Source organism: Lethenteron reissneri, chromosome 4 (assembly GCF_015708825.2).
Source record: "Lethenteron reissneri isolate LAM-NWPU_2019-01 chromosome 4, ASM1570882v1, whole genome shotgun sequence".
Classification (NCBI taxonomy): Eukaryota; Metazoa; Chordata; class Hyperoartia; order Petromyzontiformes; family Petromyzontidae; genus Lethenteron; species Lethenteron reissneri.
Window position 1 is genome coordinate 615459 of NC_083782.1, and position 24258 is coordinate 639716.

General features: G+C 46.2%; 1 protein-coding gene across 1 annotated transcript in view; it reads right to left on the reverse strand.

Moving 5' to 3' along the window:
* LOC133348804 (tetratricopeptide repeat protein 39B-like) overlaps positions 1 to 24258 on the reverse strand; it is a 127252-nt gene that overhangs the window by 15616 nt on the left and 87378 nt on the right. Inside the window, exons 6-11 of the mRNA XM_061561821.1 lie at positions 13054 to 13121; positions 12899 to 12963; positions 10744 to 10846; positions 9285 to 9350; positions 4114 to 4222; positions 255 to 322 (exon numbers count right to left, since the gene is read on the reverse strand). Coding sequence (XP_061417805.1) covers positions 255 to 322; positions 4114 to 4222; positions 9285 to 9350; positions 10744 to 10846; positions 12899 to 12963; positions 13054 to 13121 — 479 coding nt within the window. The remainder of the gene's footprint in view (positions 1 to 254; positions 323 to 4113; positions 4223 to 9284; positions 9351 to 10743; positions 10847 to 12898; positions 12964 to 13053; positions 13122 to 24258) is intronic.

Consider the following 24258-nt stretch of genomic DNA (forward strand, 5'->3'; position numbering starts at 1 on the left):
CGTTGTTTTGGTTTCGCTCTCGTGGCGTGCAAACTACGTTTGGTTCAATTTACGTCGTTTTGATCTTCGTCACGACTTTCAGGATCCCCGACGTAAACCTGAGTATTATTGTCCGACAAAATGTCTTCCACACTCAATTAAGCATATCGAGAGTCTAGATAATCACCATCGCTAAATTAATGAATGCTTTGTTTCAAACCTATGTTGCAATATATGCATTATTACGTGATGTGATGTTACAGCGAAGTACTCACATTGGGATACTTCTTGAGATAGGGCTGGAGCAGAGACTCTGCCTCTTCCAGGTTACAGTCGCCATTGCCTGCCAGTGCAACACGAGTAACAGCATGTAGACCATGCACAACACAGCCTGTGCTGCATGTGACCTCTCAGAGTGCCCTGCAGTCTAATTTACGTCTAGCAATACCACAAAGCTGTAATTTGTTGTATATATAGGCCTTTTTCCAAAAAATTATATTAAGAATAATTTGGCCAACATTATTTTTTTCTTAAATAATAAATAAATGACACCAACACTCTCAACTCCGCTACCCCTCACAAGCCACACCAAGCATCTGGAGGTCATAACTAAATTTTTAGCAACAAACTTCGGGGCAAAGAGGGGTTAACGACAATATGGGAAATCTCCAGATTACCAAAGGACCTCCCCGGAGGTTTTGGACAGTTCACAAACAAATCTCCAGAGCACATAGAAGAGACAAACGGACATTACAACTCGCGTTTTCTTTAACGGTAAAAGTTTGAAACTCAGCAAAAAGAACAAATGGACGTTATAGACTGTAGTCTATATTAGTGGTTTTATTATTACTTATTTTATTTCACCCTTATTCAACTCATATTATTTTGTATTGTATCTTTCTATCTCTGTAACTTCAACAAGAGAACCAAGGAAAGTGAATTCTGGCAGTCAAGAAAGTGAGGGCTTGGTTATATCTCCAGCCTCGGGATATCAAAATATAACTCTAGAATAAAGCACCGATCCCTGGCGACACAGACTTATAACAAAGCTTGGCAAAACCCTCGGAATAATGATGGTAACAACGAGGGGCATTATGAATCTTGGTTAAACATAAACCAAATAATAACCACGAGATATTAAACCGGGGGTAACTCATAAGAGATACAAGAAATAGGTCCAACACACACAAGACTAGATAATATGTATTCCATGGAATCACAGCCTCCCCGGCCACCTTTGTCTTCAAACAATATGACACAAACACATGGTAGCCATAAATACGTATGAAGGGTGTCTGGCCTCGAGATAACAAACACTATGAAGAGGGGGGGGGGGAATGCAAACAAGCATAAACTTGACAGAAAACAGCCCGTCCGGGGTCATCAAGGGAAGAGGGGGGGGGGGAAATCAGGCACGGCCGCGGGGGGAGAGCATGACAGAGTAAGCATCTTTTTTTACTGGTAGGAACGAAGTGGACCAGCCTACAATAGATTATATCGTCCGTCCGTGTAGCAACATCGCCCCCTACTGCAAACACTTGGCATGACCCTACAAAAACCTTTAGACTCAGTGAGGCTTTCCTGGCTAAACAAGTGTAACATTCCCTTATAATTCCCTCAGATAGCTTTTAATTAAAACATTTTAACTAATGAGGCTTTCCTGGCTAAACACGTGTAACATTCCCTTATAATTCCCTGAGATAGCTTTTAATTAAAACTTTGAAATTAAATAAAAAACTCACAGCGCCCTAAAGCCTACAGCTAGGCCTAAAGCCTAGAACTAGGCCTCAAAGTCTCCCTTCGTATCGTACCCCCGCGTGTGTGCAAGGGAGTTAATGTTTAACAATGTTACATTCCCTGATGTTTTTTAATAGAAACATTTACATTTAAAGCTTTTACATTAAAAACAACTCCCTACCCCCTCCTCGTCGGCGGCTCTCCAGCCTAGAGCCAGGCCTGGGAGTCTCTCCCCCGCTCGGGGTGTATTGGGCAAGGCTACAGCGGCAGGGGGCGGGGCTACGCGGGGCTGGGCGGGGCAACGGCGGCAGGGGGCGTGGGCACGAGGTGGAGGTCGGGGCTACGCGGGGTTGGGGCGGGGTTACGGCGGTAAGGGGCGGGGCAACGAGCTGGGGCCGGGGACACCGAGATGGGGCGGGGCCACGGGTGGCCGGGGCGGGGTTACGCGGGTGGAGGGCGGGGCCACGGGGCATCCACTTATTGGCGGCCATTTTTTGCCATTTCATTTTATTATAGCCATTCAATTGTTCATTCCTACCAGCCCACCCCGCAGGGTCCTGTTTTTCCTCGCAAGAGACGCGCGGAGAGGAGAGAATTTCAGATATAAATAGAGACACGGCCATACATCGACACTCCAGCCAGCGAGAGAAGATCACCACCAGCTACAGAAGACTACACAACACAAAAGGGCTCTGCAATCAACCAAGGATGGCGAGGCTTGCTGAGTAGCGATGTGTCACCCAGTACAAGCTCAGCGCTGACAGAAGTATTGCTCGAAAGTCATTCTACACTGAGTGACAGCTCCCACGGGCAGCGGCAGCTCGAGTTGAACTGACGAGCAACGTCAAGCAATCAACTTCGAGAAAGGGCGGAAAGCGCCAAGCATCGACCAAGCCAGCATCGCAGAGAACCAGCTGCACGCGCAACCGAGCATCGCCAGAAAGCACGGAGCCGGAGAGAGCGCGCAGCAGCGCCACCAGCGCCACCGAGCAAGGGTGTCAGCTGCCAGCGGACAAGTAACAAGCGTTGTGCCGACTCAGCTTATCCAGCAGTGGAAGGAGCCTGCAGCTACAGCAGCAGCAGCTCCATGTGACGCCCCGAGCATCAGAGAGCAACGAAGCCGTTTGTATGACACGCCCACACGCACACGCTACCACGCATCGTCTGGCGTATGCCTGACGCAAAGAATTGATCAAGGAAACCAAACCACACACACACATAAACATACCCGGACTAATAATACGGATCAAGGAGACAAATCCCCACACACACATGAAACACATACCCGGAGTGATAAAAAATAAGACTAATGATAAGGGTGCGTCAACTATTAGTGATAACGAAGAACACTGCTGCCCATTGAGTTACGTGGATACGGTCGTTTAGAAGTATTTTATTCGTTGTTTTTCTTTTTAATTGCATAAATATTACTAATGAATTAATCGATGAAACTAAACGTTTAGAAACCTACGGTACGAATCTACACGCTCACAGGGAGAATATTGTGTTGAAATCTTTCTTTTGATCAGAATCTTGCCCGCGAACTATTGAAGCCTTAGCCAATTGATAAGCACCTGCTGAAGCAGGCACACTGCCGCACACCATCATTCCAAGACAATTCGTTAAATGCATTTTCTTACCGATGAATTCATTGACGCATACTTTGCCTTCGGGATATGTTTCTTTATTGCCGTTCGTATGAATATCGTCGCATGCATGTTTAAGGACTTTTTCCTATCGCCGTATATGCTCGCGCTACTCCGAGAAAATAATCGATTGTTCTGATTACCCAGTTGACAAAGTAATCATTGAGGGTTAAATGTACGGATCAATGAGGAGAACATCTCCAAGAGTACTGTGTTAACAATTCCAAGCATAAGAGTTCGCATTTTAGAGTGTTATGTTTTTGTTTAAAAATTAAAGTTGCGTAACACAGAATTGTCTGAGTGGTGCCTTCCTAAGTTCATGCATAATAATCTTAATTATAAGAACTGTATCCTGCGGTGAGATTTGAATTTGGAGACCTGACATAAAACACTAAGACATAATCAGTAAATGTTAAAGCGAGAATAATTGTATTATCCCGAATGATAATACGACCCTAGACAACGAAGCGAAGCTTAATTATCATAACTGCGCATATTCGCATAATTGCATACATTTGCACAACTTAATATGACCACCTCCCTAATTATCATAATTTGTGTGCATAATTACATAATTTAGCATAATTTCAGATAATTATGTCATTTTCCATTTTCATGAAATGCTTATTATTTTTATTAATTTTTCAAGACCCGGCATATACAACAAATTGTAAAACAGGATAGCATTGAAATTGCCTATGAAAGGTAACACAAGACGTAAAGTCATTGGTGTGTACGAGTCGTCTCTTACCAAGGATGATGCAGATGAATGTCTGGTAGAAGAGAAGGACGAATACACAGAGCACAGCGCGGATCCCGGGCAGAGCGGCGCCCTCCCGCAGTTGGGTCAGCCCAAACTCCTGCACGCATGGGGACGCACAGAGGACGTACAGGAATTTAAAAAGATATACCAGGGATAGACCATCGTGTGGAGACAGTTATAGATGAGGATGCACAGAGAGGATCAGACAATGAATGGTGATAGACAGAGAAACACCAATTCCTGGGGACACATAAGACATATTAGACACACGAGTGAGACACTCGGATCTATGTAACTTTCAGGCTTACAGGTGTGTCTCGCTTAATGAGAGAGGTATGTTCCGCAGAAATTGCTCGTTAAGGAAAAACTCGTTAAATGATCATCGTGTTAACACTGACTCCCATGTTAAAAGCTCAGATATGTTTTTCAGCCCCAAAATGTTCCACTCTTGAACAACTTTTTTCATGTGGGAAATACAAATGATAATTTTTAAATAAAACATAAAATGTAACACCCGAAGAACCACAGTGCAAGATTCCCCGTATAGCCTTAACAGACTATTGGGGCGAACATTTATGAAGGGCGTTACGGCACACGAGAGGTGGGTGGCCAGCACGACGCCTGGCCGCCTTTGTTTCCCCCCAGTTGGTGATGTTTATACACCACACCAGGAACTCATTTGAGGCGACTTATGGGAGGCCCAGGACTGGTTCAGATAATTGTCTCTGGTGTTGGCCATGCGCGGGAATCGAACTCAGGTCGCCGGGTTCGTAGCGCCGTGCGCCAATAGTTACACCACCGCTTCCGCCACCCACGAGGCACCCTTCTCCGACATGACCAAACACGTGCACTCAGCACATCTGGTAAACAAACAGCTGCGGACCACAGTGCGCCTCCTGCCGCCAACGATGCATATCTATCGATCAGTCTCTGCTCGATAAGCAAACATTTTGCTTGTTATGCGGACAAATGGGTCCAAAAAAAATTGCTCATTATAGAAAATTATCGTAGAAAGAACACTCGTTAAGCCGAGACGTGCCTGTGCTATATTTTTGTATTCTTGGATTTAATTTCTGTCTGCCTACAGCTGACTTATTCTGTTTGGTGATGGTCTTTACAGTGCGAGCTTAACACTTTTGCTCGGAGCCAAGGCAGGCATGATCCCAAGTGTCAAATGTGGACGTTACGATGGCTTGTTTTTCCAGAGCATTTATTTTCTATTATTATTTCACTCATTTAGGTAGTGGTTTAAATTGTTTTGCAAGAAATGTTTTTGTACATGATATCGTTTTGTTATCTAACGCAGGGGTCCCCAACCCCCGGGCCGCGGACCGATACCGGTCCGTGGCCTGTTAGGAACCGGGCCGCACAGCAGGAGGTGAGCGGTGGGCGAGCGAGCGAAGCTTCATCATCTGTTTTGACAGCCGCTTCGCATCGCTCGCATTACCGTCTGAGCTCCGCCTCCTGTCAGATCAGCAGCGGCATTAGATTACCATAGGAGCGCGAACCCTACTGTAAACTGCGCATGCGAGGGATCTAGGTTGCGCGCTCCTTATGAGAAGTCATAATCCGACACTTATTTTAGTCCGCTCGTGGCCCGCCCATTATTTTATTTACCACTTCCGTCCGTGTCTCTTTCCCGCACTGCGCACTTGTCTCAGTCACAGTTTTGGTAAGCCCACAAGCTAACTCTAGCCAAAATGAGTAAAAAACAAACGTTTCTGGAGAGCTTCTTTGAAAAGGGGGAAAGACCCAATGATGAACCCCCCCCCCCCCCCACGGTCTGTGAAAAAATTGTCTTCCATGAAACCGGTCCCTGGTGCCAAGAAGGTTGGGGACCGCTGATCTAAGGGTTGCTCACCTAATGATATGAAAACTTATTTACAAAACGACATTGTTGTTAGTAAAACTATAAATATTTGTGACACTTCCTTTGCACTCTCGATTGTGGAATTAAATGGTCTAATTACTGAACAGACTAATCATTATTGATGCTGCATAATCCTTCAATATGCATATTGATCAGGTAATCAAACAAGTTAAATGTAAGGTTGGCTTTTTGTACAGAAACATGCCAGGTCTTCGAATTCCATTTCGTAGAACAGGTTATTGAAGCTACAGCAATTCCGTTATTTGACTACTATGATGTAGCATATTGGGTTGCTTTTTCGGTACACGCAAACCAACTTAACTCAATTTACAGTGCTGCATTATGGTTCGCAGGGAATGCTCCATATAGGACGCATCACTGTGGTCACTATGCCATTGCTTGGCAAATGATCATGGACGTGAGAAGACTTTTTCAGTGCAGGGCTACTTTCATTTACACGGCTATTGTCAGTAGATCTGACCTTTATTTGTTTGACCTGTTATTACCATTGGACAATTCTAATTCTGTGACGCACGTCTGATTGTCTATTAATACCCAGATTTTGCACACAATTTGGATTAAAAGCATTTAATGTAGCTGTCCCAAAGTGTTCGAAAGCACCTAGTTTTGTCTCTTGGCATCTCTATTCTGGCATCCCTGTCCTCATTTAAACTGACTATTAAAATCCCTTTAAGTGCTAATGTAATTTTACAACGTTATTGTTAAGTATGTTTTGTTTTTCAAATCTGTGATTGTGGAATGCTGTCATGTTGTCTGCCAGACAAGTCGCCCCGCTTGAAAAATAACTTCTTTGCTCAATAGGCTTTACACGGGAAATACACTTATGATTCGGAGATGGAAAATGTCATTTTGAACGGTGTCCACCAGTATGTCGAATGACATATGCATCGCAAACTGGTAGTGACACGTATGCGCACATTTTAAACGTACACATTTGCATTTTGAGATTTGTACACTGTATGTAGTTGGGTTAAATCGAAGTTTTAATCAAGTGTCAATCAAATGTGGCACAGGCAGCTCTTTATGGCCGCTGCTCCTGGGTGGGCAGAGCTCAAGCCTGTGCTGTGACCCCTGACCCCATTCTTAAGCGAATATGCAGAATAACGGTTCTCCTGTAACACGCTGAATAACAGCCGTGTCGCTGATGGGATGTTTAAAACAAACTATTATTTTTATACTCTTTGGTTCTTTCGGTGAATTCACATAGGTATAAAATAAAATAAATCACGACGTTTCGATCGCAACACAAGCGACCGTCATCAGGTGGAACAGATACAGCAGGAGAACTGCTGACATAGGAGAAAGAGCTGCTGCAACAAGAGTTTATATAGGATTTTGGTGGGCTCAACCCAAGGGTAAGTGGGCGGATCTAGAGAAGGAATTTGTACGTAAATGTAAATGTGAGAAATTAGCATGTCAATGTGAGATGGTCCCAGCCACCAGAGGTGGCGGGGATCCTCCTGTGGCTGGGCCGCCTCACAGATATTTAACCAAGTAGTCATATTTGCTTCTTATTTGTTTTAGTATGTATATGCTCCACAATGACGCCAATGAAACAGGAGAAGTTCTCCACAACTCTGGCTGTCACCTGATGAGGCTGGTTATAAATACCGGTGAAACATCGTACATTAATTGTAAATGTTGTGGGTTTACTCTCCAACACACCGATGCACTGAATTAAACAAATTGGCATGTTTTGTTTACGTGAAAAACCTTACTAATTGGCTGTCGGGTGGTGGCGGCTTTAACGACACATTTATATGTACGCAATCCAACGCAAAAATAAATATTTTGGATTAGTTTATGTAATGTGATTGAGGTGGTCTGAAATTACGTTAAGCGCGTCCATGTTATTGCCGTTTTCCTGGTTGTGGTACTCGGGCCCCCATTACACCCCACGCACACACACAGGGGCTTGGCGTGAAACGACTCACCAGTTCAACAATTCGTATCCACCCTTAAACTCATGAAACTTGCATATGTGCAAGAATGTTTTTCATATTGCAGGCAATGCAATTTTTTCAGATCATCCCTGCGGCTACTAAATGAGCTACCATTCACTGCAATGTAAAATAAAAGTACGGAGTCAAACCTGACCCTGAATGCAACAATGAGGATGACAGGTCCTACCCCTATCATATGAAGATGTCACCACAGGCAAAGCCGTTGATGCCATGACACCTTAACAATGCTTTCTGGCCTCTGACAGATTCCGCAGCTGCTGCACAGTAAAACACATGACCAACGAAATGTGCCTGTTCTGCCTCACGGCAGGAGTTTTGCCTCACAGCAGATGGGGGGGGGCGTATGTACACAGGGATTTCCTGTTTTTGATGCTAATTTTGGTCACGTGACCAGGAAGTTGCGATTTAAGATTTGCGCTCAACCACGCGGGCGTCGGCCATTACACACATAATTCAAGATGGCGGCACACATCGCGTCCCAGTGAAGCCAGCCGCAATTGTCCATTGTGGGACCTTAAGAAGCATTGTCTGTAAGTTCGTTTATGTTCTTATATTGGCAATGCTGCTATAATGTTAGAATGACCGTTATAATGATGTAAATGCCTTTATAATGCTGTTAAATTGTTATGATAAATACGAGGCCTAGTTAACAACGAAGCCTGCAACTTTCCTTATTGTGAATGTTACTTGTAATTTAATAAGTCGAGTCAAACTTGTACCCAAGTAAACTATATTGCGATCTGGAGAGCAAGGATGACAAAATGTCTCATTCATAGTGCAGTGTTATGTGTAGTACTGTACATCTGGGGTGCAGTGTGATGATAACACAGTGTGCCTTTATGTAACACAGTAGCTTATGCGCTTGTATAGCTATTCAATGGTAATATAGGTGCCTGGTCCATCCAGGATCTATTGTTGAGAAACATGTTATCTAAGACAATGTTATGATGCTGTGGTGTTCATTCATTGTGTTGGTGTTTCCGGGTATTAACAGATGCTGTATCTGTGCTGTTTTCTCACCAGTTTTACCTCGTTAAATTCAATAAATGACGTTTGGAGTCGGACGTTCATCCTGGCTCCGAGGGTTTATTGGACGCGAGGTTAACTACTCAGCTAGCGGTGCAACGCAGCGCACAGCGAGGCCGAGACAGTGCCCTGACAGTATCCCTCCACCCTGGCCTTGGGTCCTGTCTTCCCCTTGGTCTGCAGACTGTATATAACCATACATTAACACACAATTGCATAACTACAAGCACACAGCAGCTGTGCCAGATAATAGACGGATAACAAGATGAAGACTGCACCTTGTTGGCAGAGAATCCGATGAACTCAAGGAGACGCAATACACGACTTGGTAGCATGGACAGCATCTGGACAGATACATTGGCCAAATGAGTCACACACAAGCAAAATATACCGTGCATCAGCTGTATGTGTGCGTGGAATGACCGTGAATAAAAGTGCATGAGCACTTTGAGCTCCAGCTCCGCTTTTGCAGGAACACAAGTTGTCACCCGAGACGCACAGGTAGAGCGTCAGTACACACTTGGATTTTCTAAGCACTCCCATTTACTCTTAAACATACAAAAATATACGCATAAAAGTTAGAAAACAAAGCAAGTATATCTGATAGCTCGTAACACGTGGGTCTGTCTCATCCGTGTATAATGCCACTCCAGGTGACGGCAAATTGTACCTGCCTGGCAAAGGTGTTATGATGACGTCACTCTGTCACTTAATAGAGGACTGTTGCTGTTATTGGGGCTTGCAGTGTCAATGCTTAGTTTTAATGGCTGTATGCAGGATTTTAAATGGGTTGCACACCACATTGATTGCAAGTGTGTTGCTGTAGGATGTATTTGTAGATATGAACTACAGTGGGTGCCATGACTCAGAGTTGCAGTATGAAAATTACTCGTGAAAAAGAGTGTGTGTGTACTATTGCTACATAACCACACCAACTGTTAAAAGGAATAACCTCATTGGGCTTTCCTCTAGTTCAACAGAGGATATGATAATTAAATAACATTTTCTTCATTCTTGATTTGAAGCTTTCGTGACTTTAGGTAAAATCACGTAGTTAGAAATAAAATAAAATATTTTCTTCATTTCCAAGAATGTGCTCTACAAGCGTATATTCATAAATGTCCTGCATATCTGCAGGGATTAAAGATTAGGGAAATTAATTCCACAATATCCTAATGAAGAGATTTTATAGCTCTTGACAAGAATTGGGCTTGTGTTATGTACTTTGGCGAATTAAAGGCTCAGTTGATAGATGATGCAAAGATGCAGCCTATGCGAAACACCCATGATGAGGTGCAGTCCACGTGCTCTCTGCCAGCATGCGTGACATTGCTTGACCAACGAGGCACAGCTAAAGGTGCACAGCGCATGGTGGAATATACGGCTGATTATATTTTATAAGGGGGCCTCTGCAGCTAAGAGGACATGCTGCTGGCAAACACTAGCAGTGGAGGTTCAAAACAGGAGCACTCAATGTGCAGAACATCTTATGGCTAAAACAGTGAGCTGACTCAGTAGGAATTGCAGGTTATCTGTCATTCATGATGTTAACCTTTAACACCTGTGTCTATATTGTGACCTACCAGCAAACCTTTTACCTTAAAGTGCACCTTGCCTGGCCCCGGCACTGCAGTACTAATACTGACATTGAGTAGTGAATGCAGGCTGCTGTTCGTCTCCAAGAGATTGCTAGAAAAAGGGTGAACCATAAACAAGGGATGTGCCAAGGAATATCACCAGGTTAAATGCCCCGATGCCCAGTTTGACTCCTCCTTGGAAGTGTGGAAAGTTAACACTGTGATGAGCTCTGTTGTTCTGATCCAGTATCTGCTGGCAAGCCCTGCACACGTATCCAAAGAAACACATGAGTACGCAACCTTAACAGAAAACACGCAATTGGCCATACAGACTGTGGGTGCAAGAGATGTTAGCGAGCATCTGTTCAAGCCGGTATGTGACAAATGAAAAGATGGTTTTGCCAGCATCACAAATGGCAGCTGCCACCTCATCTCCCATGCTGATGTCAAGATAGCACACAGAGTTAAGCCAAGCTGATATGAGGCGAAGGCCATATTCACACAACTGGCGTTGTGCATCATGGTTTTCAGGAAACAAACTCAAGCACTGGAATTACAGAAGAGTGCATTAAACGCTGATGCTGCTCCCTGCAATGATGATGATATCAATGGTGATGATAAAGATGATTTGGGAAGAACTGTTCCTTTTCCCCGCTCGGCGCCCAGTTTACGGTCCTTTCCAGTCGTACGGCACTCCGTGACGCTCGGTCAGGTAAAGTAGTGCATTCAAAATGATAGACGTGTTCATGATTCACAACCCCTCCTTAGAGATTATGCGAGGACTGTCACAATTCGGGGTCACGATTCGATAAATACATTGCATAGCTGTTACAATCTTCTTTGTGTTGTTTAGCGTTATTTCTGTCCCCCTTCGCAGAGTTTTGGTCTGTCCATTGGCCTAAATGTAACAGCAAGCGCTTTAGTGGATTTTAGGTGTAGGGAGCGGTGGCTCACGTGGACAAGACCTTCAAATTGGCGCTCGAGAAGGAGAAGCTGATGCTGCCCACGCTTGTGGTTGTTGTATTGCACCTGAGGCATCGCTACTGAACTTTGCTGCCTGACTAACAATTAGCTCGCAGTGCATTACGTACACTGTGACCTGTACATTTAACAAGCTAGTTCAAAATAGCGTTACGTAAACGCGCGTAAAACGTGAAGCCGCTGTCCTTAATTTTTATTATTTAGCTTTGTCATTATAGAGACCCAGTTAATTCTTGTAAATTAGATTATACTGGTCTCTTGAGTTCTCACCTGATTAAACACAATAATAGGTTTTTTACCATTTTTTCTGGCAACAAAACTGACACCTTTTTACAAGGAATCATGTTTGCATTAACCACAATACCTGCGGTCAGAATGGAAACAAAAAACAACTCTGATAATATATGCATTGTCCTTGAAATTGATTTGTCCACACCAGAGACAGCTTTTCTTAGAGCCCAGTCTCACATGGTGTTGGACCAGATGACACCAAAAGGCGCCTTTTGGCGTCATCTGGTCCAACACCGCAGGTATTGTGGTTAATGCAAACATGATTCCTTGTAAAAAGGTGTCAGTTTTGTTGCCAGAAAACAGGGTAAAAAACCTATTATTATATTTTGCTACTGGCAAAGGAGGCCTCATGATGGTTAAACACAATAAACTTGAAACCTTGAACTTTCCCCCCAACCGATTCGAGTCCACAAACTGGTGCATTTATACATGAAGACGGTAGCACTGAAAAATGCCTTTGCAGTGGGAAACTCTGGCCGGAGGTGAGAAAAGAAAGTAAAATTACTCTTCCCCTTTTCGGACAGGATCAATCTCTCCTTCATCAGAAGCTGTGTCTTAAAAGTGTTTTCTCGCATTTGCTCACGGTATAGATGCACATGCCTGCCCTCGCATGGTGATGAAAACGCGTGGACATGCAGCTACACTGCGGGCAGTGGGAGCATGCAGTCACTGGCTCACTATGGGTATTCCATCAGCATTTACTTGTGTACATTCCAACAATAAACATGTGGTCCAGTGTTACAGGTGGTCCACGTCCTTATTTATATAGCTTTTCATTGGGATTTTAAAAGGTTCACTGAACTTTTTTTTCAAAATGAACACGTGAGGGGGGGCGGGGGGTTCAAGAGGAGGGGGAAGGGGGAGTGGCTAATCTATGGAAGGGCTAGGAATGTGCAGATTAAATGTTTTATTGCAACAGACATTAACTTCGTTATGAAAAAAGTCCAACATTTATGAACTGAACAGTATATCATTTAAAGCGGTGTGTAAGATGACAATATAGTAAATAGGCCAATGCATTACACATGTGTAGCTGCACATACCTGTAGATCTGATAGCTGTTCCGAATTTTCATACCTCCACGTATGAAGCTAATGAGATTTTCATCCTGAAATGCACAAACGCAAATGTGCACTTGTACCAATGCTCACCTGTGCCTGAGTAATTGTGTATGTGCGTGCAAGCGTGTGTGCATTACCTGTATGAACGTGAGTGCGGCTCTCTGGAGTAAACACTCAGCATAACACAACTCCGCATGCATCTCCTCTGAAGGTTGAGAGACAAAGATGCAAAGACATGGATTATTCATCACTTACAGTTTCATCTTCTTGTTTCTTTCGGTAAAGTCACGTAGAAGGGAAGTAATAAAATAATAAAAATAAAACATAATAAAACAATTCTCACGACGTTTCGGCTACAACGCAAGCAGCCGTCTTCAGGTGAAGAATGAGACACTACCAAACTAGGAGCTTATATATAAGCTGCATTGGGGGTTGAAGAGCGCCTTAACAAAAAGAATGTGCATGTGAAGAGGGATTTAGCATATTCATGGAAAATGCGTAGGCGTTGGGCGGGGGGGTGTCAAAGTCATATTATGCCCATGCATTATGCAGGATCAGCAGCAACCAAGGGGGGTGCAGGGATTAGCAGTAACAAAGGAAAGGAATGTTAATGATATGTAGCTGCAGTTACTCAACAACCACGTAGAAAACTAAAGTATAAACTACATAAAAAACTAAAGTATAAACTGCATCGCACCATCAGTATACTTACTATACTCTATAATAAGCTGAGTTACTAACAGCAAGTAATACATTACAATTTTACCTCGTAAAAATTCTATAATATGCTTCCATCTAAACCTTATTCTCTTACATCGCACGAGCATATACCGTACTATATACTGCCATAGATAAACCCAACATTAAATTATATACTGTATTGCTGTAAACCAACCTATATCTTATACATTTAATATCACACTATGTATTATTCTACACACCCTAATGTGTATCGAAATGGTTTATTACGTCCTTCCAATGATTGCTGAGCCAGAATCCATCTTCTCGGTTAAAGTTGTCTCTGTGTTTGTATATGTGGATCGCCTCATGAACGAATCTCTCATGATAGCCAGATGGCTTGCAGAGAACCTCTGTCTTGGAGAAGTCAATATCATGTGAGCCCACTGAGTTGTAACAGTGATCTGCCACGGCTGAGGTGTTAGTCCTACCGTGTTTCAGGTCAGCTTTATGTTCACGGATGCGGTCCGAGACATGTCGTTTGGTTTCCCCAATGTAACTGCTACCACAGAGGCAACTTAGTTTGTAGACGCCAGGGTACTGTATGTCTGGAACCACATCTTTTACAGACGGTACCAGATCACGGATTTTATGTACTGTGTTGAATCGGACCTGGATCTTGTGTTTAATCAGGATTTTGGAGATCTTTTTTGTGACCCCAGCAATGTAGGGTAAGGTGATGGTCTTGAAAGGCTCCTCAACAGGATCCTTCTTGATGGTTGGAGTGATGGCTTTGCGGATTGTATAGTCGGAGTAACCATTTGCCTTAAGAGCTTGGCGTACGTGTTTGAGTTCACTGGAAATGTGTTCATGGTCGGAGATGCATTGGGCTCTATGATATAGAGTCTTGATGAGGGAATTCTTCTGAGATGGATGGTGGTGGGAATCCGGTTTTAGATAAGCATCCGTGTGGGTGGCTTTCCTGTAGACAGAGTGGCTCATTGAACCATCAGGTCTCCTTTTGATTAGGACATCCAAAAAGGGTAGCTTGCCATCATTTTCGACTTCCATGGTGAATCTGATGGCTGGGTGTATGGAATTGATGTGGTCGAGAAATTGGTCTAGAGCAGGCCGGCCATGTGGCCAGATGACAAAAGTGTCGTCTACGTACCTCTTCCATAAGGTCGGGCGTAGAGTGGCAGTCTGGATGGCGTCCGTCTCAAATTTCTCCATGAAGATGTTGGCTACAACCGGAGATAGGGGGGAGCCCATTGGGGTGCCCTCAATTTGCTTGTAGAAGGTTCCATTCCAGGTAAAGTATGTATTGGTTAAGCAGTGTCTCACCAGGGGGGGTACCCCAGCATTCAGTCCTTGATGAACCAAGTCTTCAATGATTGCGATGGTGTCAGGCACAGGTACCTTGGTGAACAAGGAAACCACATCAAAACTGACAAGCAGGTCGTCTGGGGACAGGGCAATCCCCTTGATTGTCGATACCAGGTCAGTAGAGTTTAGTACTGCAGAGGTGGTTTTTCCAGTGAAAGGCCGTAGGATTTCGGACAAAAAACGAGCCAGTTTGTAAGTGGGGGAGTTGATAGTAGAGACAATGGGACGAAGAGGTGTATCTTCTTTATGTATCTTTGGCAAGCCGTACAATCTTGGTGGTCTGGCTGCAGAAGGTTTCAACGAGAACTGTTTGGTCTGATCAATTAATGCGGTTGAAGCAGAAATGATGTTGTTGGTTTTGGAGACGAGGCTGTTGGTGGGGTCTCTTTTTATTTTTGTATAGCTGCCATCGTTTAGTAGTTCTTGAATTTTGTTGTTGTATTCTATTTTGTCCATGATGACAGTGGCATTGCCTTTGTCGGCTGAGAGGATGACAATGTCATCCCTCTTTTTTAATTGAGCTAATTCAAAACGCTCCTCTTTGCTGATGTTGCTAGCTGGCATCTTAGCGTTTTTGAGGGTTACAGAGATTTCGGATCTTGCTACGTCTGCAGCGATGTGACTCAAGCCCTTGAGAGCTACATCTACTCGAGCAATTATATCATTAACTGGTATGTGTCTAGGTGTGACTGCAAAGTTTAGTCCTTTAGCTAAAACGGATTTCAAACCTTCAGAAATAGGACTGTTACTGCGATTAATTACGACTTTGTTAATATCTAGCTTTTCAATGTGTGGGTCCGGTTTCTTGTTTGAGAGGCGATTGAATTTGGAAATCAAGTTGTCCTTACATTTAGTCGACATAGCGGCAGCTGAAGAGGCAGTCATTTTTTCCACATGTTCCCAATCCGATGTGGACATTGTTACACTCAAAGATAAGTGTGATTTGTAGAGTGTCTTGTCTAACTGATCTAGTTCGGTGCGCGTAAGTCTGATTTTCTCTGAGATAAGAGCTAAGCTAGTTCTAGACAGAATTCGTTTCGCATTAGAAGAAGTTACAGCAGCAGATGTTAGTGTAAATGCGTTTGGTATTACCTTAGAGTCGCGGCATCTCTTCAGAAAGGTGAGAGACTCGATTAGCTGAGCCTTCTTATCCCGGAGCTTGTTGAAGGATCTCAAAGTTATGTGGAAACCCTCCCCGTAGAGGCGGTTAAATTTCGATTTAAAGCTTTCGTGACTGCAGGGATTCATCTTCTTGTTTCTTTCGGTAAAGTCACGTAGAAGGGAAGTAATAAAATAATAAAAATAAAACATAATAAAACAATTCTCACGACGTTTCGGCTACAACGCAAGCAGCCGTCTTCAGGTGAAGAATGAGACACTACCAAACTAGGAGCTTATATATAAGCTGCATTGGGGGTTGAAGAGCGCCTTAACAAAAAGAATGTGCATGTGAAGAGGGATTTAGCATATTCATGGAAAATGCGTAGGCGTTGGGCGGGGGGGTGTCAAAGTCATATTATGCCCATGCATTATGCAGGATCAGCAGCAACCAAGGGGGGTGCAGGGATTAGCAGTAACAAAGGAAAGGAATGTTAATGATATGTAGCTGCAGTTACTCAACAACCACGTAGAAAACTAAAGTATAAACTACATAAAAAACTAAAGTATAAACTGCATCGCACCATCAGTATACTTACTATAGGTTTTTTGTAGGTTAGGGGTGTTAACACGCCACCACCCGACACTGCCAACCAGTAAGGTTTGTCACGTAAACAAAACATGCCAATTAGTTACTACTTCAGCCCACTGGTGTGTTGGAGGGTAAATCCACAACATTTACAATTTGAGTATGATGTTTCGCTGCTAATTACATCCAGCATCATCGGGCGATTTTGCCAGAATTGTGAAGAGATCTACCTGATTTCGGTCTCAAATATAGTCAGAGGACGTCATCACTGTGAACCAAAGATGTGCAGAGAGCAGAGGGGGTTTTTTTGTAATTATATTACGATATGCTAAAAGCCTGCAGCTGTCAGCATGTTCAAAGTTATTTATTTTTCTAATTTCAATAGATTCACGAATTAGTCTTGGCCAGTAATAATTCGTTTTACATAACATTTAAACATTATCAAAATCAATAGAATGTCTTTTTAACACGTTGGCTTTCGCGACCAACTTGTAATGGATATCCATTGTAATTTTTATGCACTAACTGGGGGGGCCGTAATTCGGACCCAAGGGATGAGGTTGTTCCAAACATTACACATCATACTATCTACTGTATACAGCTCAGATATAGTACACGAGTGTGTGATGTTGTTACATACCCTCACCATGTACTATAGCTGAGCTGTATACAGTAAATGGTGATGGTATTTTGAGAAAATAATTAAAAGTGTATGTCATCAAAGAAAAGTCACATAGGTGATAAATCGTATATAGTGAAATAAAAGCCACATTGATGAGGTGTCAACCATTAATGTTGTGCAACAAAAGCACCAACGTTGCGCATACTCATACGCCCTTTCTCACATGATACAGATGCAGTACATGATAAAATGGAGACATATCAAATCAATCGCTGGAATCGCTGGACTCCAAAAAAAACGGTACATACAACAGGCACTTGCTGGCAAAAACACGCACACACACACGAAACTATTAACTTTATATACAGTGAGGGAAAAAAGTATTTGATCCCCTGATGATTTTGTACGTTTGCCCACTGACAAAGAAATGATCAGTCTATAATTTTAATGGTAGGTTTATTTGAACAGTGAGAGACAGAATAACAACATAAAAATAAAAAAAAACGCATGTCAAAAATGTTATAAATTTATTTGCATTTTAATGAGGGAAATAAGTATTTGACCCCCTCTCAATCAGAACGATTTCTGGCTCCCAGGTGTCTTTTATACAGGTAACGAGCTGAGATTAGGAGCACACTCTTACAGGGAGTGCTCCTAATCTTAGCTTGTTACCTGTGTAGTAGGTTCAATGAGACATAGACGACGTAGTCGGAGGCACACTTATTTATTATAACGTTACACTCAGCATAGGCCAATGTATACAACACTTGAAGGGGTAACGGCCCCTTCACCCGTCTAACAGGGAGACCCCACTAACTCTAGCCCGGCTAGCCTACTCCCAGGTCCTCCACTCGAGAGCTAGGGGATGCTAGCTGATCCAGCTCTGGCCAAGCTAGGATCACGGCAGCCTTAGCCACCAGACCGGCTCTTACAAGAGCATCAGCTCTGGGCTCTCGGGGCCACGCCACTGGCTTGCCCTGGTCGGTCCTTAGAAGGACAGCGATCCAGGGGAGTCCCAGGGCCTATCTAGCCGGTCTTCACTCTTCGCTGGTTAACCTGAATACTGAACCCCAAGCCCACCAGCTCACTGCCTTATATAGCAACTCCCCCACGAGGGGTGGGGCCGTGGGGGATCACAGTGCCGTTACAGCCCCCCAGGGCTAACCGATGCGGACGTGGATGTAAGCATCCTTCCGCGTGTGGGCATAACCACCCCTTGTGTGTTTGTTCGCCCTCCCGTAACACCCCTACACCTGTATAAAAGACACCTGTTCACAGAAGCAATCAATCAATCAGATTCAAAACTCTCCACCATAGCCAAGACCAAAGAACTCCCCAAGGATGTCAGGGACAAGATTGTAGACCTAAACAAGGCTGGAATGGGCTACAAGACCCTCACCAAGCAGCTTGGTGAGGTGACAACAGTTGGTGCGATTATTTGCAAATTGAAGAAACACAAAAGAACTGTCAATCTCCCTCGGCCTGGGGCTCCATGCAAGATCTCACCTCGTGGAGTTGCAATGATCATGAGAACGGTGAGGAATCAGCCCAGAACTACACAGGAGGATCTTGTCAATGATCTCAATGCAGCTGGGACCATAGTCACCAAGAAAACAGTTGGTAACACACTACGCCGTGAAGGACTGAAATCCTGCAGCGCCCGCAAGGTCCCCCTGCTCGAGAAAGCACATATACATGCCCGTATGAAGTTTGCCAATGAACATCTGAATGATTTAGAGGACAACTGGGTGACAGTGTTGTAGTTAGATGAGACCAAAATGGAGCTCTTTGGCATCAACTCAACTCGCCATGTTTGGAGGAGGAGGAATGCTGCCTATGACCCCAAGAACACCATCCCCACCGTCAAACATGGAGGTGGAAACATTATGCTTTGGGAGTGTTTTTCTGCTAAGGGGACAGGACAACTTCACCGCATCTAAGGGACGATGGACGGGGCCATGTACCGTCAAATCTTGGGTGAGAACCTCCTTCCCTCAGCCAGGGCATTGAAAATGGGTCGCGGATGGGTATTCCAGCATGACAATGACCCAAAACACACGGCCAAGGCAACAAAGGAGTGGCTCAAGAAGAAGCACATTAAGGTCCTGGAGTGGCCTAGCCAGTCTCCAGACCTTAATCCCATAGAAAATCTGTGGAGGGAGCTGAAAGTTCGAATTGCCAAACGTCAGCCTCGAAACCTTAATGACTTGGAGTAGAACTGCAAAGAGGAGTGGGACAAAATCCCTCCTGAGATGTGTGGAAACCTGGTGGCCAACTACAAGAAACTTCTGTGATTGCTAACAAGAGTTTTGCCACCAAGTACTAAGTCATGCTTTGCAGATGGGTCAAATACTTATTTCCCTCATTAAAATGCAAATCAATTTATAACATTTTGGACATGCGTTTTTCTGGATTTTGTTGTTGTTATTCTGTCTCTCACTTTTCAAATAAACCTACCATTAAAATTATAGACTGATCATTTCTTTGTCAGTGGGCAAACATACAAACTCAGCAGGGGATCAAATACTTTTTTCCCTCACTGTATATAGATGTTTGGGTGATTTGTTTACCTTCTTTGTACTTGTACTACTGTAGTGAGTCCAACTGAGTCACAAACGTTGTCTTGGGAACAACACTATTTATTACATCAACTCAACACATCACGTAACCTACACTTGGGTGTTGAACGCCCATATAACCATGCTATGGCAGAACTAGACACGGTCCCGCTATCCCGGTCCGGACCAAGAGCTGGGACCCGGACCACGTGGCTAGAGGCTTCTTCAACCCGACATGGATCTTCACTCACCAACAGTCAAGAACCCCGTGCCCCACACGGGCCCCCGTTATATCGGCCCGGGCTGGGGCTGGCTCCGCCTCTCTCCCCGCCGAACCTTCTCGATCTCTTTGGCCCTTTCTCGAAGGCTCCCGAGAGCTCCTCTATACCACGTGACCACCCAGCGGCCCCCGTCCACCGGTGGCCCCCCTCCAATATCATCCGTTTTGAGGTGTTAGAAATATTTGGGCCCTTTGACAACATGGAGAAGCATTCGGAGAAAGTAGCACTCTCCTGATTGTTGGGATGAACTGTGTATACTCTTCATAAGGCATCAGAATCACCGTGAGCAGCACGTCGCTTCCATTTTTTTAGCACTTCATGTATAGTAGGAGGAACTTAATGGTAGAGCAGGTTGGCAGCAAATGGATCCCTTTGGCACAAAACAAAGAACGCCATCAGGGTGGTATCTTGTGGAGCCAAGGCCTGTTGTTGGGCATATCCTTCGGTGAAGTAGATGCGTTGACCATTTTTGAGGTGAACTGCCAAATGGATGACTGTGGGGGAACGCTCATGGATGGGGAAGCCAAGAATTCACCAAATGGCCTCATTGCTGCTGATGTATCTTCCTTAGACAACATGTTTAACCTCATTTGAAACTTCAAAGACTACAAAACAACCTAGCACGCGTCGTCATTGCCCACACTCATCCCCGTCTCGACTCACTAGCTTGTCTCCATGCTCTCAACTGGCTACCCATCGCCAGTAGGGTCACATACAAGACCGCCTGCCTCTGCCACAATGCCTTTATATCCGCCTGCCCGCTGTACCTTTCTTCATTATTGACAACTTGCAGCTCAGCACACGGCAGATGCCTGCGCAGCGCGACTCACGACCTCCTCTTGATACCAAGATCCAGGATGGTCATGTCTATGCGCCGTTTCTCGGTGGCAGCCCCAACAGTCTGGAACGATATCCCTCTGCACATTCGCAGCATCACCTCAATCGCCTCCTTTAAGAGACACTTAAAAACTCACCTCTACAATTATGCTTTTGAGCGACTCTGAGCTTGACTCCGCGCCTCTGAGTTGCGGCCACTACGTCTGCAAATTTGCGCGCGTTACAAATTGAACTATTATTATTATCTACACTTTGCCGCTCTGTTTTGTAAGGCAAAGACAGCCATGTCAGAGCCTTTGTTGATGTATTGGCAAACATATTTTATGGCTTTCACAGAATTGCACATTAAAGTGTGCCTCGAAGATCTTGCACAGAAGAGGGCAGTAGGGAATGATCCACCGGTTGTCAACCTTCATTTGAGAGTTAGTGGCAGGTCTGAGCATTGTTTCAAATCCACCATGCTCAGGATTTTTGCAACGATATAGAGGATAGCCATCATGGCCCGACTGAGTGTCTTTCAAGAAGTTTCATGGATACTTATTGGTACACCTGCGGTCTTGCATATGTAGGGGTGTTACGGAGGGGCTGTTATACAATGGGATCACACGGGAAAGAAACACAGTGGGCGTGGCTATGTCGGTGCACGGGAAGGTGCTCCCAGCGACGTCCGCATCGGGCAGCCTGGGGGGCTGACTCGGAGCTGGGATCCTCCGGGGGCCCCACCCCTCAGCAGGGGTTTTGGTATAAAAGGGGATGAGCCGGAGGGCTCGGGGAGAGATGTTGAAGCTAACCAGTGAAGACAGAAGGTCGTCTAGATAGAGCCCTGGACTCCCCTGGATCGCCGCCCTTATCAGGGCCGAACAGGATCGAGCCAGCGGCGTGGTCCCGAGAGCCAGAGCCGGTGCTCTTGTAAGAGCTGGTCTGGGACTCCGGGTACCGTGAGCCCGACTTACCAGTGTCGGCTAGCTAGCCTCCCCTAGCCCGTTAGTGGAGGACCAAGAGGTAGGCTAGGCGTAGCTAGAGGGTGTATTCCCAGTTAGACGGGTGAGGGGGCCGATACCCCCTCCAGTGTTGTATGTCCAGTGTTGTGCTGTACCCGACACGGAATAAATACGTGTGCCTCCAACCCCGGCGTCCAAGTCTCCTGGAACGTTATTACATCTGGTGTTAGAAGTGATCTGCTACGAACATGGACACGCGACGGACGGCTCGTGCCAGGGAACCGGGGGCGGAGGACACCGCTGCCGAAGTTGAGCCCGAGATGGCTGAAGGCGACGCCGAGCAGCCGGGGCCGGGTCCATCCACACCGCAGCGTCTGGATGGAGGGGAGCCGTCAGCAGATGGACTGCGGCAGGCTCACGCGAGACTGGCGGAGCTACTTTACGCTGCTGCCGCCACGCTTGACCAAATTACGCGGCTGGGGGCTGGTGGACCGCCACGGAGCGACGACAGCCGACGGGCAGCACGGGTTCCCGCCACTTTCACGGAGCCGGATTCTGAATTTCCCGCCATCGCCGCAGCGACTGCTGAGGGTGTGGCCGGGCTGAGCCTCGCGTCCGACGTCGGGCGTACAGTGGCTGCTACGTCATCAGGAGCGGCCAGCGCGTCACTCGGGGTGCGACCGGCGATGCCACTCGTCGTTCACGCCGAAGCCGAGCCGAGTGACGGGAGCAACGGGGGGCGAACTTCGACTGCGGCCGCTGCGTTGCACCAACGTTTACCTCCCCTCAAGGAGTTTGTGGGCGAGGATGGTGACTGGGGCGGCTTTCAGCGGCGCTTCCTCGCACACCAGGAGATGGCGCAGTGGACAGATGCCGAGGCTCTCCGCGCGCTGCCGGCGATGCTCGACAGCGATGCCCTCGCCACTCTCACCTCGGCGCCGAAAGCCAAGCGCGTCACGCTGCAGATGGCGCTTCAGCTGCTGGCTGCAGTCTACGGACCACCTTCTGACTGCAGACAGCTATTCTACGATCGTCAGCGGGGTGCCAAGGAGTCGCCCCTGGCGTATCGCACAGCTCTCCTGGCACTGGCAAGAACGGCTTTCCCGCGAATGGATGACGAAGGAGTGGATGCCATGGTGACGGAGAAGATCCTCTTGCTGGCTGACGAATTGGATATTGTCGTCGTGGCGCAGGACGACGCTGAGATGTCTTCCCTCCGGGCCGCACGACACCTCCACGCCAACTTACTCTCGCAGCGACGAAAGGCCAGCAAGGCGGCGACCGGCCGTGCCGTGGCTGCAGCCACCCTCCCGGCGGAAGAAATTTGCGCCGTCGACCATCAGCTGGAGTGGAGAGCGGGAGTACGGCCGGCTCGGGACGGACCGAGCCGCCTCGACCAGCCAAAGTCATCGGGAGTGCTCCCGCGCTGCTACAATTGCGGCCTCCGGGGTCATTTGGCCTCGGGATGCCGGTCTCCTCGGCAGCGCGGGGCGACGCCTCGACAGGACGCCGCGCCTCTTCCCAAGCTCCAACAACATAACCCGGCGAGTCGCGACACCCCACATGGTTGGCCTACACACACACTCATCACACACTCACGCACCGCAACGAACGGGGGTCTGAAATTGCACACCGTCGCGCCAACACGTACCACTGTGGGGACTAATATCCAACCCAGCCAGTGGTCCGTGTTGGCCCATCGCGTTGTGGCCGCGTCGTCGGGGTCGTCAGTCGTTGTGGGGCACATTGATGGGGTTGAGGTGCGCATCCTGGTCGATACGGGAGCATCGGCGACCATTATTTCGGAATTAATTTACAACATTCTTCCTGTTCAGAGCCGTCCTTTGCTGCCCGTTGATGTTCCGTTCTATGCTGCTAACGGGGGCTCACTTGGCATCATTGGACAAATTCGAGCGCAAATTTGTATCGGGGATATCAAATTTTCTGGCCCAATTTTTGTCTCCTCCTCGCTGGCGGTTCCGTGCCTGCTGGGGACGGACTTCCTGGCCAAAATGCTGATCCGTATCTTAGTCGACCAGGGCTGCATTGAGCTCCCGTCGGGCCGACGTATGTCATTTCTGCCGTCTCCCTCTGCGGGTCGGACGGCGTTCGCGACGGTACCGGCGCTCGTCGATAGAACGGTACGCGTACCGCCGGGGGCCCAGATGCTGGTGCCTCTTAAACTACGTCGGCCTTTCGCTAAGGGGATTGGGGACCAGGGGGTTCTGCTGGGACCATCTAGGGTCGGGGTTAGCGGACCTCACTTAATTCCGGCCCAGACCATCGTTAAAGGGGACGGGGACCCTTTCATCGCGGTCCTCAATGTGGGGTCGCGGACGGTGGTGGTTCCAC